Genomic DNA, 14,332 nt, shown 5'->3' with positions numbered 1-14,332 from the left:
TTTTTTTCGAATAAAACATGGGGTATATGTTCTAGCACTTTCGATAATTTTTGTGTACTTCCCTGCTTGTCGAATAATCGCATTTTTATAAAGTGTGAAATCAAGGACCTTATTAAACCGTAACATATAAATTCAGTTTAAATCTTTTCCAGCAAATATCGTGAAAAATCCATAAATTAGTGCTCCAAGAACCGCTAAGACATTGTACATATATTTTTCATGTCGAGCAGCAATTCTTTATACCCTGTTGAGGCTTCTCAAGTCCGCTTACCCCTTAGTGTTCCCGTTACACTTATTTCCAAGTAACTGTCCCTATAAGAGCAGGGGTAAATCTTTCGGCACCCACAAAAGGAATTCTTACGGATGTAACCTAAAACTTCGTTGTTAAAGGGCGTGAAGACTCTCGCAAAAAGAAACGTCTAATGCCGGTAATTTGACTTAGTTTCGAATGATGTGTGACAGAAGTGTTAAACACCACCATCGATCCGAGAAAATACACACACAGCTTGCTACTGTCGGTAATTATACACTAATGTACAGTTAGTACATACACCTGCGGTCCATACCCACAGCACGGTATACAAACGATACAGCGATGGAAATATCAGGTCCAGCTTTAGATAACAATTAAGGTGTCACGTTTCATTACTGTCTGCATTTTGTAGCGACACGAACAAAACGTAACTTGCAAGCAACGGAAGGTTAACTTTTTCAGATGGCCGCAAGCGGTTTGGGGTGAGTGTTCAATGCCTTTAAGCACCGAGGCGACCGGTGGCTCTTTGACACACAGTGTACACATTGCTATGGGACTAGAAAACCAGGGAGTGCCAAAACAGCTACTTGATGTAACAATTTCCAGTACAGCAGTATATGTCAAGCTGTGTGCACGAATAATAACTCAAATGGAGACCACAGTGGAAGCAACGGAGAGAACATCAATTATAATTTCACTAATACTCCATACTGTAACCTAAGATTCGTTGTGATGAAAATTCGACCATTTTCTTAATGAACTAAACGATCATCACATGCATTTCATGTCCATATCAACTCGTAGAAAATACTGTTTAATACATAGTAAAGCAGCTTTTGCATTTTTCTTCGTTTTCCAACACTTTTGACAGTCCATCGAGTTGTTTATATATGTATTCATGAAAAAAACAGCAAACTAAGATATTTGCCAAATATTTCCCTGACAAATTACTCATTTAAAATTAATCGCATACAATTTTTCAAAACCCACTAGTTTGAATTCAACCAATCAACGAATGGCTAATATGTTTATTTATGAGCCGTTGCTTAAAATATTCATTCACAGCATGATCCGAAAAGGTTGCGTCGTTATCACAATGTGAACAAATAAAGCATGGTGTTGTAGAACATAATGGTGTACTAGGTTGCTTACGACGCTAGTAAAGTCAAAAGGATTTACCTCATTATTTAATGTCGTTAATATAATTTAAATATTCATCGTATGGGCGGGCTTACTAGCGATCCTCACAGAAAACTAATTTCGAGAATAACAAACTTTCAATGTTGTAAATTTTTCGAGTTAATTTCACCATATGAAGTTAGATTTGAATAGATAAGCTAGTTAAGTATGTCATTATGGCATCGTGGGCTCAATGAGGTTGAGAAAATCATAGAAAAGGACGCATTTTTACACAAATTTTATTCGATCTCGCTGTTTGTAGCTACTACGTTAGCAGCAAGATTTAATTGACTTACAAAGGTTTTCAATTATCAGCTTAAATTTGCGCATTAGGCAATGTAAGACGTGATACATGTCATGTCTGATGTGAAGAAGAAAGAAATTGTACCGAGGGAAGGACCTGGTAATTATGAAGGTGTCTTAGAAAAAATAAATAGATAAAAACCGAATAGCGTTCTAAACTAGATGCCTGCATCAAATGTCTATTCATATCCCCTGTTTGACTTTCCTATCCGTCTTTTCGAGGTCAACGATGAAGTTCCATTTATAAATGCCTGATTTCATGATAAAAACTTCCTGATGTTCTCAAGAGAAATAATAGTAATCCATGGTTATAGTCTTGTTTTGACCATGGTAATGTAGCCAACATTGTAAGTTGTCTATATTGTGCAACTGTCGACATTATATTGGAAACTTTCACTATTGTATCTCAAAATGACAACTCTTTCCTCTTAATACAACTATTTGACAGTTTCCGACATTTTAATATCAACAACTCAGCAATTTCCCATAAAGCATGTTTAAACGCAAAGATTAGTAATGATCAAACTTTGCACACATTCTTTCGAGGGGCGACAAAGCAATTGTATCTACGTTTTCGAAAGATTTGCAAACTTGATTATGAGTATGTGTTTAACCGACTAAAATCCCAGTCGGAAATAAACTGACTGCATTATAAGACCAGCATTAATTTTTTTTGCACAGTATACTTCAAGACATATCTCCCGAAAAAAAGTTTACTCATGCAATGACATTTTGCCAAGTCTAATATTTGTTGTGTTAGAATCAAATCTCGTAAAATTTTAATGAGGCTTTGAGATGTTTGCTTACCAATAGAAAAAGGACTTACCCTATTCGGGAAAATAACCGTCAATATCAACGACATCATGCTCTCCACATAATTGGTAATGATATGGTTTGGTCGTTTTTTTTTTCAATGCTTGAGGCTCTTTAAAATACATGGATGAATTTGATTCCCTACACAGGCACAAACCTCAAGCATTTAGTTGGTAATGGTTTGTTGGGTAAACGTTTAGCACATTTGTACGATCAATAAATTATTGTTTGTGCTAGTCATTTGACATAAAAAATGATATGTGGAAGTAATAATAGTTGAAAAGAGAACAACGCATACTTTATTTCTTTACTTGTTCATGCTAATTTATTTAGGAGATATTTCATATTATGTCAAAGTGTTCATTATTCAGTATTGTCAAGTCTCTATCCAACATATTTCAGCGTTGTAAAAACGTTATCCACAGTGGTTCACAAGTGGTAACCACGCATTTTTTCTTCCAATGGGAATACTGATTTATCTGAAATCTACAATATAGTCAGAGTATTTCGAAAATTCCATCCTGGTTCTATCACTCTTCAAGCGTGTCTGTAACTCGGAACATCGCTAACTCTTCTTTGTTGTCCAGATAGTTTATTGTTATCTGGATTAATCTGGCCAGCGAACATATGGAATATTTGGAGATTATGAATCCATATAGTAGGGTAGACTTAAGTACTTAATTATTTCCTTTAGGGAATTAAGTTTGAATCAGTTATTCACAGTAGGCCTATAATTGATAACGGTATTTGGTCGAAAAGCTTCCACGATGTATTTTGTGGGATTTGCTTTCTTCGACATTTCATCACATTCGAGGTCGTATTTTCATTTCTGTTGACCTTATCTTTAAATGACCGCCAGGAAAATTATACCAATGTATGGTATGAGATCCAGTGTATGGTGCATTGAGGTCACAATAAAAATAATCATAATAAATAGAAGAACCATCATAATAACTATAATAATCATCGTGCCACCATCCGCTTCTATAATATTCGGCTAGGTCATCATCATAATAGTCGTCGTTGTCATTATCGCGTGTAGAGAATTCAGCACCGTTGATCGAATCCATAGCGTCGTAACCTAGGTGAGAAGAAAAAGAGTATGAAATCGCGAACAGTTATAGAACTTAATTAGGCGCTCCATATTACAATGCTAATAGTATTATAATAGACTGACTGGTTTTCTAATGGAGCTGTTAATTAGTCTCTTACAAAAATCTGATAATTTTGCTCTTAATACCTTTGTCTATTTTGTTGTAGACAGGAGCTGCACTTTGTATGAGTTATTTTGTGAGGTTGTCACAGGTCCAAGGAAGTGCATAAATGGTAAATAGAGAAGATATGATGTGTGTACATATTGACAGTTATTTTGCTACAATTTTAGTCACAACACCAATATTTTGTAGGAAAAAAAAACGAACCCTTGTGTGATAATGTGATCTTATTTTCGGGATAGCTTTCGGCATGAGCCAGTGGAGGTGCTTAACATAAGACAGTTGGTTGAATACGTGTTTGCATTTCGTTCATGATATCAAACTAAATGAAATTATTTACTTTCAATACTATAACTGTTCTGCATAACATTAAGCCGGTTTTTATTTACTTTCTTTTCGGGTTCAAGTTATCAGTGATATTACGCTGGATATTTCCAAATAATACACCCATCTCTCTCTTAATAAATCATGATGCCATATTTAACCATTGTGAATCCAAAGTATAATATTTAATTTGAAATATGATATTGCTAGACTATTTTTTTTATTGTTTTCTCTCTGGAAATTGGAAAACTAAATTAAAATGACAGTTTGCAGCCGTTACCAAATCAACTTACAATGTTCTCCCAATCACATAAAGAATATATCATATCAAAGATTTGTTTATACATTTATTTTGGGAAAGGGGGCTGGGAATAGAGGCTGCACTGCATAAGTACTTTGATAAATCTAATAGCATCATCTTACAACAGCACACCTAAATGGCCTTATACATTATACATTTGTGAATGTGGAGCTCCATGTATGTTACTCCGCACTTAAAGCTAGTATTCCATGTCATATACACCGGGACGTTACGGCATGCTAAAAACATATAACATATATCCAGCCTGGTCGATTGAATGCGGTGGGAAGCTACGACGATCAGTCACACTTAATATAAATATCTACGAGGTTTATTCATCATCCGCCCGTTTAATTGACGTTGTTATGTACAATGACATGTACATATCATCGCCTTTTATGATTTAAATTACATATAGCTGCTATCGTACCTATGATATTAGTTTCTTCTTAATGTAAAATTAAGAGAGTATTTCCATTACAATTTTTGTTATATCTGTCTATCTTTAAAGCTTCTAACTTGTGGTAACTTCCCGAAGATGATTTAAACGTAGTTAAAGTCAATGCCAAAACTACATACCTTAAATGGCTAATCTCATTGTTATCAATATATATGGTGATTACACATTTTTCATACTTTACAACCGCTAAAAGGAGTCCGTTCAATCATAGGTCAGTTAGCTATTTTACTATTTGACAACAAGACACCATCATATTATTAAATATAGTTGGGGAAGAAGAACAACAACTCACCTACTGTACTGGAAGAGTCATAACCACTGACGCTGAGTAAGTAATTAGTTCCCTCATTGCCTACGCTGAAGGAACTGTACTTAGCATAGTAATGTTCTCCAGATTTGGAAACAATGTCTATTCTTAGTTCATATTGGGTTTGGCTCGTTAACGCTGCAAGTTTGTCATTGCCGAGCCAGAAACTCCCATTGACGTCGCCGAAACCTTCTTTGTAATCGTTCCAGTATAGGTAAAAGTCTCTACTATCAACACGGCGTTGAAAAACCTGTAAGTTCAGTAATTAAAAGATGGAAGGACTTAATCATTGAAAAAGCTGGTTATCAACATTAATCTTGTAGTAAATATTTGTAAAAGACCTCGTTTGAGCGATACTTATTTCGCTGCAAATATATTTTCATTAATTTGGTATTAATGTAGATGAAAAAGTCAAAAGTATTCCATTGCTTCTCCAACTGTAGAAGTGGAGCTTGTATTTTAATGAATATGAAGAAATGAATTTAGGATCGAATTTCGATTTACAATCTCTTCAAGCAATTCAGTTTCTTTGCAAATAACTACGAACAAGACATGTCAAAAGCAAAGTGTCAAGGCAAATACAATTGTACATTTTCAATAGAAATATAAATGACTCTAATTTGATCGAATAAAGTCTAGACTTACTTTAAATAATTCTTATAATAAAATGACTGAGTTATTCATATCAGAAAAGTCTTCCACGAGACTGGAAACGAAAACCAATCAACTTGATAGACTCTCAACTCCACTACTCCAGTTCCCTTACATTAGGACATGAAAGTTTTTAGACTAAGTTTCAGATTCAACAACCCTTTTTGGTGGGATTTAATATCTTACCGAGTCCAGATGGACCACCACATTTCCTACTTTAATAAGCATTGAAACTGATGAGAAGCACAATAATGGCTATGAAATTTAAGTGAATGAAACGTTACCAGTATTTTTCCTTGAAATAACGAACTTTAAGTAGACGATAAATGACATACCAACCAGCCTCCTCCATCTGTGACATCGCACGTGACCTGAAATGGCACATCTGTCCACCCAGCTGGTTGTATACTTTGGATGCTATTCGATATTTCTCCTCTCAAACTAACACAGTCTGTGGCTTCAGCACACATGACTCCGTCGCCCATGTACCCTGTGTTACAGTAACACTGTAATATACCTTGTCGTTTCTCACAGTTAGCGTTGGGATCGCACCGGTATGTATCGTCACATCTTAACAGACCACTGTTGCAAGAACATCGTTTGGTACAAGAAGGGTTCACATATACTTCACCTTCCTAACAAGATAAAGCGGTAACCGTTTTCAAGTAGACACATGATTCTAATATCCTCCTTGGGAATACTCAATGTTTCATGTCGAGGCATAATAAGCAGTGCAATAAGTGACATTCCTTCATAAAATGAGAGCATCTGCATAGTAAATAATTGAAATTTTTAATTTAATCATATTAAGCACCGTTATGACTGTTTTGTTCCGGCTTTTGGCTTAATTATACACTAGTTTGATACTTTAAACATTTAGGAAATGACATCTTACCGCTAGGACTACTCCCTGACCGTTCTTTGCTTCCTCTATAAAGCAACCACAGTCCTCTCTAGGTATACAGTCTTCCCCGTCCATCAAGAACCCATCGGGACAAACGCAAGTGGGTGTATTAGAGCATGATTCGGTGCATGTCGGATCGGCGCATGAACCTTCGCATTTACACTTGCTGACAACCTTGTTGGTAGGACACCACTCGAAGTTTGTGTCTGGATATGAATAACGATTAAGTAACGAAATAAAAAAGGGAAACCTTATGCAAAGTGTCTGATGATATATCATCCCACAACACATCATTTTAAGACATTTATATTTGATATTGTATAAAAATGCGAAACATGCTTCACAGCTTAAATGACATATCTAAATAAACCAATGAAATAAATAGCAAACCCCTCTCTGCCTTTACTAGATTAACAAAATATATCGATTTATGAAGAAACTACGTCTGAGCTGAGTGCTTGATAGCAAGTACCAACAAAGTGATAATGGGGGAAAGACAATATAGATGCTACAGATTAATATTAAATATAACAACGAGCTCATTCTCCTAAAGATATCTTGGTTTATGCATGGATGTCAGCTTGGTTTAGGCTTGGAAGTAGATCGTTAGTAAGCGAAATAGTCCCTCTCTGCATCACACCGCAGGTCAAACATGTTAATATAATCAAATAATTGAAACATGTGTGATCAGCAAAATTGCAATATTTTACTTTCACTGTTTTACGGTTCGCAACATATTATTTTCAGTTCAGGCGAGAAATGTGTCCAGTTAAGAAGTTTATCAGTTTGATCACCTACCTGCTGCTCCGGTATACTCGCCAGTGCTAAGCAGTTCGTATTGACTGAAGCTGTCACTGATGCAGAAAGTCTCATACGTCAAGAAGAATGAAAAACCGGATGCTGTAGTTAGATCTATGCGTAGCTGATATTTCCTCTGATTGGTGATGTAGGATATTTTCTCATTGCCGAGCCAAAATTCATGAGAAAGAAAACCAAAACCATTTTCATATTCGTCCCACGTACGATTGAAGTTGATTAAGCTATCCTCCCGTCTTTGTATGACCTGTTGAAATAATTTGAGACATCAAAATATCAAAGTGATTGAATTTCAAGACCGTTAGCTATTAGCTGTAAGACTAGTGAGAAACGAAAGAAAGGCAAAACTATACTGAAACATGGATCAAACAACCTGCTGGAAGAGAATTAGGAGATAATAAAAACAACTTAAAATCACTTACAAGCCACACCAAATGATCCGTGTAATATTGAAGCGAAATACTATATAAATATTACCAATATATGAGTTGCGTTATCTTTCGCCAATATAGTATTCTTATTAAAGCCTGGAATATGTTGAAAGTATTAAAACGTCGTGGGAAACCATGTTGGTATAACTCTATGGTTCAGGCTGCTTTTGCGAAGGAGCAAGAAAGATGATTCGGCCAACTTCTCCTTGGAAGACAAATATTGTGTAAAGCTCGCCGAGCCAACTGTGTAACATCAACTATATATTAGTACATTATAATAATATGAAGAGTTCTGTAGTATGAGCAATGTATTATTGAAACAAGAGTAATTTCAATTGTGGAGACAAATCTTCCAATAAAATACAATATTCACAGAGTGCAATACAACACCTACCGTCCATCCACCATCACCTAGACTGTTGTTACAATATACTTCAAAAGGTTCAGGATAGCCCTCTGGTTTGATAACGTAAACACCATCGTTAATAGACGATGGACATTGATTGAACACGTCAAGGCAGTCTCGTGGATATTCAGCACGTTGGTAGAAGAAAAAAGATGACGCTGAAAGGAAAATGTGTTATACATAAGCATACCTCACATCAAGCTAAGAGATGTTAACAACAGTTCGTTTTTATTTCATAGTTGCTTAGACAATTGTTTGAGAAACCCAGTTCATGTAGCCTTCCTTTACTGTGTTCTTTGTCAATCGTCACAACCATTTGCGTCATTTCCTGACCATAGTATAAAAATGTGGCATAGCAATTAGGTAGATGAGATTTTAATATCTAGTTACTATTATTGACTAGTCTGTAAAATTACTCACCATCAGCAAGTGCTATATATATATATATATACATATATATATATATATATATATATATATGTATATATATATATATATATATATATATATATATATATATATATATATATATATATATATATATATATATATATATATATATATATAGCAAAAAAATGTATCTTGAAAGAAAACTTAAAATCTTGTAAGTGGCAAAGCTCCTATTTTATTTACAATAGTTATGTTAAACAACATATGATGGCTTTGACGATAATTACCAAACGATTTCTCTATCATATACTTTCATATATGTTTGGAATTTCTCCCAATGTTATGATATAGTTGTCTTTAAAAGAAAAGACTATGATTCTCTATCTTCTGTGGAAGTTCACTTGCGTTTGAGGCAGTGAATGTTAGAGAAAGAAAGGGTAGAAAGGGTAAACTTTACAATGTCGTTAACGTTTTAAAGGTTTAAACATTCAAAAATTCACTTACACAAAGTTTGGTCTCCGTAGTCATTTACGCTCCTTTGACGTTCCGGCTAAAATAAGGCCAAAAAATTTCAATAAAATGATTGTCCAATAAATACACTATACTACTATATATTAAAATGTGACATCGTTACAATTTTTTATTTTACATTTTCCTCTGGAAAGATAAGTCACAATTTGTATTTTATTTTATTATATATCAATTGCAATATTTCACATAGCTGCTTGTTATTTTAGGACAAGTTAAAAAAGACGTATTGACTCAGTCGTTTATCTGTATTGGTAGAGAACTGCTAGTTCAAAACGTTTCCCTCAATTGAGATGAACTTTGAATATTAACAGTAACCCAATAAAAATGGCATTTCCCACAGAACAAAACACAAACCGATGAAAGTTTAAGTTTGAAATTGTCTTTAAAAATGTTGGGAATATTTTGTTTGGGTTTAATGTCTCATATATTAGGTTGTTTTGGACCAATTAATTACTTCTAGACAATGAACATTTACTCTATTTCCATTAGGTTTTAATACGTTTTAACAGTTTAAAACAATTATATTCTTCTTTTTACGTCTTAATAGTTCTTTATACGTCTTTATAGTTTAAAACAATTATATTCTGTTCGATATTTATTTTATTTTTTGTAGAAAATATAATTTAAAAAGGAACGTGTAAACCCTTAAAATAACAGATTTTTCTAGTGCATTATGTATTTTAATTGATTCACATGAAGAAATTTCATAAAATATTACTTTTTAAATTTCACCTCTGCACTATGATTTCACGAGTTTCGATAAAACGGAACTTTTTATTTATATTGGAAATGAAGAAAAAAATCGAATTTCGATAAAAGTGTCGGTTCTTTTCCAAAAAGTACCGACAACGACATCAGCGATTAAATCAATTGACAATTCTTACAAACAGCAACGTTTTGATGAGTAAAGTCAGTAAATCTTTTGACTTACTTCATTGTAATCGCTCATTTATATTAATTTAGTACACAAACTTAATAATATATACTAGTTTAGTAGTTAATTAAGTCGACAGGGTATTTAGTGTTACGGAATTTTAATTTGTATCGGCCATGCATCTTTAGCGCATACGAAGCATTACATTCTATGGAAAGGCAAATTAGACAATTTTGTTACACCAAAGAACGCATTTTGATATTACAAAAAACAAAATGTACACAATACGCTGAGCTGTTTGTTAGACCAAAGAACGCTTTATGGGCATCTTGAACAAATGTAAAATATAGACATTTATCAATTGTCATACAACTGAAGTAGCTGTTCATGAATGAAGGTTGACTTAAATTATCTATTCTAACTTAGATTTGACTTGAGGAGAAAAGAGTTGACATCCTGCTTAATGACGTTCCAATAGAATTGTTGACACAATAATAGAAAGTCTTTAACTACTGATTCATGATTGTCCAACAAATATTCTAAGTTCAATAGTTAGCATCCAGCGTAATGACTATTTTCAAAATAGTTTGTCACAATAATTATAAGTCTTTAACTACTACGGTGCGTTATCATGATTTTCCAATAAAGTAGAGTTTGAGAGATTAAAACTCCACAACATGGCCCTTTCATATTCACTGCGTGTTTATAAGATAATGCTAAAGTTTTCAAGAAGGCAGATGTTCATCAAAGCTGAATATTCCCAAATACCTATTTAAAATTACACCGACTGAAGTTTCGATATCTATAAGTGACGGACAAAAAATGTGCAGTTACTTTCGTCCTTTTTTTTCCTAATAGGTTAGTAAATTTCAGCAAACCAAATCAGCGTAGCCATTCTTTTTCTTTTGCTGAATATTTTATATGATAGCGACATTCGAATATATTGAAATCAAAATATTAAAAGAACAATTCACAATTAATGTTGCAAACTGTTTCTTATTACTAGCATGTAGTCTATTTGAGCATTCCCAACGTTAACGAATTTTTGTATAAATTAAAAATTCTTTTACAAGTTGAGAAACATTTAGATCATGGTAAACATCGAGGACTTCTATCATACAATCTCCTAAAAGACACTCTTAGTAATTGTGCTTTGCTCTTTGAATATTGAATATTTGTAATCAAACAGTTACTTAGTGTCGTATATATGTTTTTTATAAGTTTGTTATTATGGCAAAAGATTAGACAATAAATGACGGCTAAAAAAAAAATATAAAAAAGAAAGAACAATTCAGAATTAATGTTGCAAAATGTTTCCTATTTCTAGCATGTAGTCTATGAAAAGTCTAAGCTTTCCAAAGTAAGTTAAGATATGAGTCGAATCATGATTTTAAAGATGAGGGCAATTTATTGATTAAGCAATCACACAAAACTGATAAAGAACCTTTGTCATTTGTTCGCTTTAGATTTTTAAGAAGATATAATTCTAAGAATGAATCTTATGACGTAAACGTTGTGTTCGATAAATAAATTTGTTGTGTTAAATGTTGTGGAATAATATTTAAAGTTAACTCTCCCATTGCCATCCAGTACAGAAAATTAAACAAAGTAAACCTTCAGAAAGTATGACTATTAAGTTTAGGCTATATGAATGTTACATTTTTACTTATGGATGTGTGGATGAAAGCTATTAGCTACTTAGCTATTAAAATAAATAGATTAAAGCTATATCTGAATTGCTATTTAGCCGTAAAGTAAGAAGTATCGATATACCCTTGTAACTGTAAATAACTCCGTAAGGAAGAGGTAAAAAGTAGGAGTAAAATTAAGGGATACATTATCGGTTTTAGCATTTTAGACATACTTTGGTAAGTCAAGTAGACAAACAAGTAATTGCTTTAGCGTTCTAAAGATCTTTAACTCATATATCTGTTATAGAGTAAACTATTTAAGAATAACAAACTACTGTTTATGATGTGGTATATTAGTGTACGTGCCTGCCAAGATATGAGGTTTATTTAACAAAAAAACCCACAAATTCAAACATACTAAATACAAGACGCAGCTAACGAAAGATACTCCGTATTTCTTATTTTCAATTACAATGTATTTTACAGTTCAAAATGTGTATAAGTTTTGCAGATTAACTTTATATACAGTAATTATTTGTACTTTGATTAAAGAAACCCGTCTGAACTTTTTTAACAAAGTTACTATTAAAGTAATTTAGGGAAGGATACAAACAATACAAGTTCGTAAATGTGTTCTATACTACTATTTCCTTAACGAATTGAGAAAAATCAAATAACGAAGCTTTAAATTGACATCCATAAAGTGTGACTTAATCAGTTGATGAATGTATATTACTTTACTATTGAAATATTATTTTTAATTCCTTCATGTCTGTCGAAAGACTACGTTTCTACGACAAAATAATGCGCAATAATTCAAGCAGACTAAGTACAAATCGCAGCTAGCACACAGCTAGTTCACAGTGTGTCGATATTTCACAGATTAACTTTATATACAATGATAACGTGTACTTCAATTGAAAAATTCCGTAAGATGTTTTTATACAGAGTCATTGGTATAGAAGTTAAGGGAACTAACATGTAAATATGAATTCTTTGGTAAATGTGATCTATACACTATTTACTATATGCTTAATTAACTAAGAGACAAATCAAATAACGAAACGATAATTAACAACTAGTAGGTGTGACTGTCGAATTCGTCTTCATTGGTACTGTTAGTTAAAATGTTTAATATTTTTATCTCTTCGATTAATTGCAAGAAATCACCAAAGTAGAGTGTAAGAGGGTTTAGCACTGCAAATCAAAACATATCAATTGAGTACTGCTTTAACATCGAAACGGTTATATGACAGATGATACGAGTGAAATAAAAAGTAAAGGAAAAACTTACCCCTTCCTGAGAAGACACGCTGCTGGAAACAAAAATGATGAGAAACAGAGAGGTTAAACCTCCACGATGTCTTCTAAACAAGTAGAGCATTGTACAAAGTTACCTCTTGCAGTATAAAGTTGGAATAAATGTCAAATCCATTCTGCTGCAATTATGCCTGATACGAAATGACCCAGGATAATACAGTGGTGGTAGGCAACCATTCTTACACTCATTCGTCTAGACATATTATTATTATATAAGTATTCCTGTCAAAGGCAGTCGGTGTGGCTCACGTGGTTTATGTTCAGATTTCATGGCACCACTAGAGTACGGTACAAGTTATTACCTTAAAAGGTATTGAAATGATGCAATACCATACGTCATGTTTAGTTTTTATTTCTTGGCATCGTTAAGCTAAACAATATGACATATAATGACATATAAATAAGTATAAATGTATTGCAGAGTTGTCAGTATATCTGTGGCATAACCAACCAATTTACCAAACGAATTGGTTTAAAAAGCCAACAATAGGTCTGGAAAAAGTGGGAGCAATATGTATATATATATATATATATATAACTGCCTCAATTGACCCAATTTTGACCCAAATGTACTTCCATTCATGTTTTTCAACATGCAAGCCAGAAACATATCAAAAAAATATGTCCGCCTACTGCTTTGTGGAACTGTTTAGAAGGAGAACGTTCGGGCAGATTGGATTGGTAAAGACTCTAATAGGAGTATACTACCTAAAACTTACAATCTAGCAGATAGCATTGCTTTTAGATTAGCACAATCGATATCGTTACGGTACTGTACCTGTGCCATCATTACTAAAATGTTGTTTTCCAGCCGATTCACACAGAGATTACAGTAACTACTGTAAATCTTAAAGTTTTGTACCACAGTAAAAACTGGATCGTGTTGAAAAATTTGATAAATCGATAGCATGTGCTATAGGGATTACAGTAGGAACTGAGGATATGTGTAATCACAAAATATCCCAACAACTTGATTTGTTGGAATTACACATATCCTCAGTTCTTACTATAATCCTAATAGCACATGCTACCGATTTATAGCACGATCCAAATTAACTGTGGTACAAAACTTTCAAATTTACAGTAGCAACTGTCTTCTCTGTGTGTATCGGGTGTGTTCAGTTAGAGTTCGGCACAGAGGGTAAAGCTGATTAGTTTTCCTGAAAAGTCATATACCAACCGATGTGTTATCTCAACGTCCATTTTCTGACTCTTAGAAAAAAG

At 33.4% G+C, this 14,332-nt stretch overlaps 1 protein-coding gene across 1 annotated transcript; it reads right to left on the bottom strand.

The window, feature by feature from the left end:
- Positions 1-2,873: 2,873 nt before the first annotated feature.
- Positions 2,874-13,199, bottom strand: LOC139973803 (uncharacterized). The gene is made up of 8 exons (XM_071980671.1): positions 13,083-13,199; positions 9,257-9,302; positions 8,351-8,520; positions 7,508-7,772; positions 6,701-6,915; positions 6,141-6,440; positions 5,140-5,404; positions 2,874-3,629 (listed from the first exon to the last, which is right to left on the bottom strand). Exons 1-8 carry the CDS (start codon positions 13,170-13,172, stop codon positions 3,352-3,354), a joined length of 1,629 nt encoding a protein of 542 aa, XP_071836772.1. The 5' UTR covers positions 13,173-13,199; the 3' UTR covers positions 2,874-3,351.
- Positions 13,200-14,332: the final 1,133 nt, after the last annotated feature.

Source organism: Apostichopus japonicus, chromosome 9 (genome assembly GCF_037975245.1).
Source record: "Apostichopus japonicus isolate 1M-3 chromosome 9, ASM3797524v1, whole genome shotgun sequence".
Lineage (NCBI taxonomy): Eukaryota > Metazoa > Echinodermata > Holothuroidea > Aspidochirotida > Stichopodidae > Apostichopus > Apostichopus japonicus.
Note: the sequence above shows the minus strand (reverse complement) of the source record. Positions and strands in the feature narration are given on the sequence as shown.

What these genes read in the sequence shown, in the direction of transcription:
- LOC139973803 (XM_071980671.1), bottom strand. Translation starts at nt 13,172, where the DNA reads ATGCTCTACTTGTTTAGAAGACATCGTGGAGGTTTAACCTCTCTGTTT. An exon ending in GCGTGTCTTCTCAGGAAGGG is followed by an intron (nt 9,303 to 13,082) that starts GTAAGTTTTTCC and finishes GCCTTATTTTAG; the next exon opens with CCGGAACGTCAAAGGAGCGT. An exon ending in TGACTCTTCCAGTACAGTAG is followed by an intron (nt 3,630 to 5,139) that starts GTGAGTTGTTGT and finishes CTTCTCACCTAG; the next exon opens with GTTACGACGCTATGGATTCG.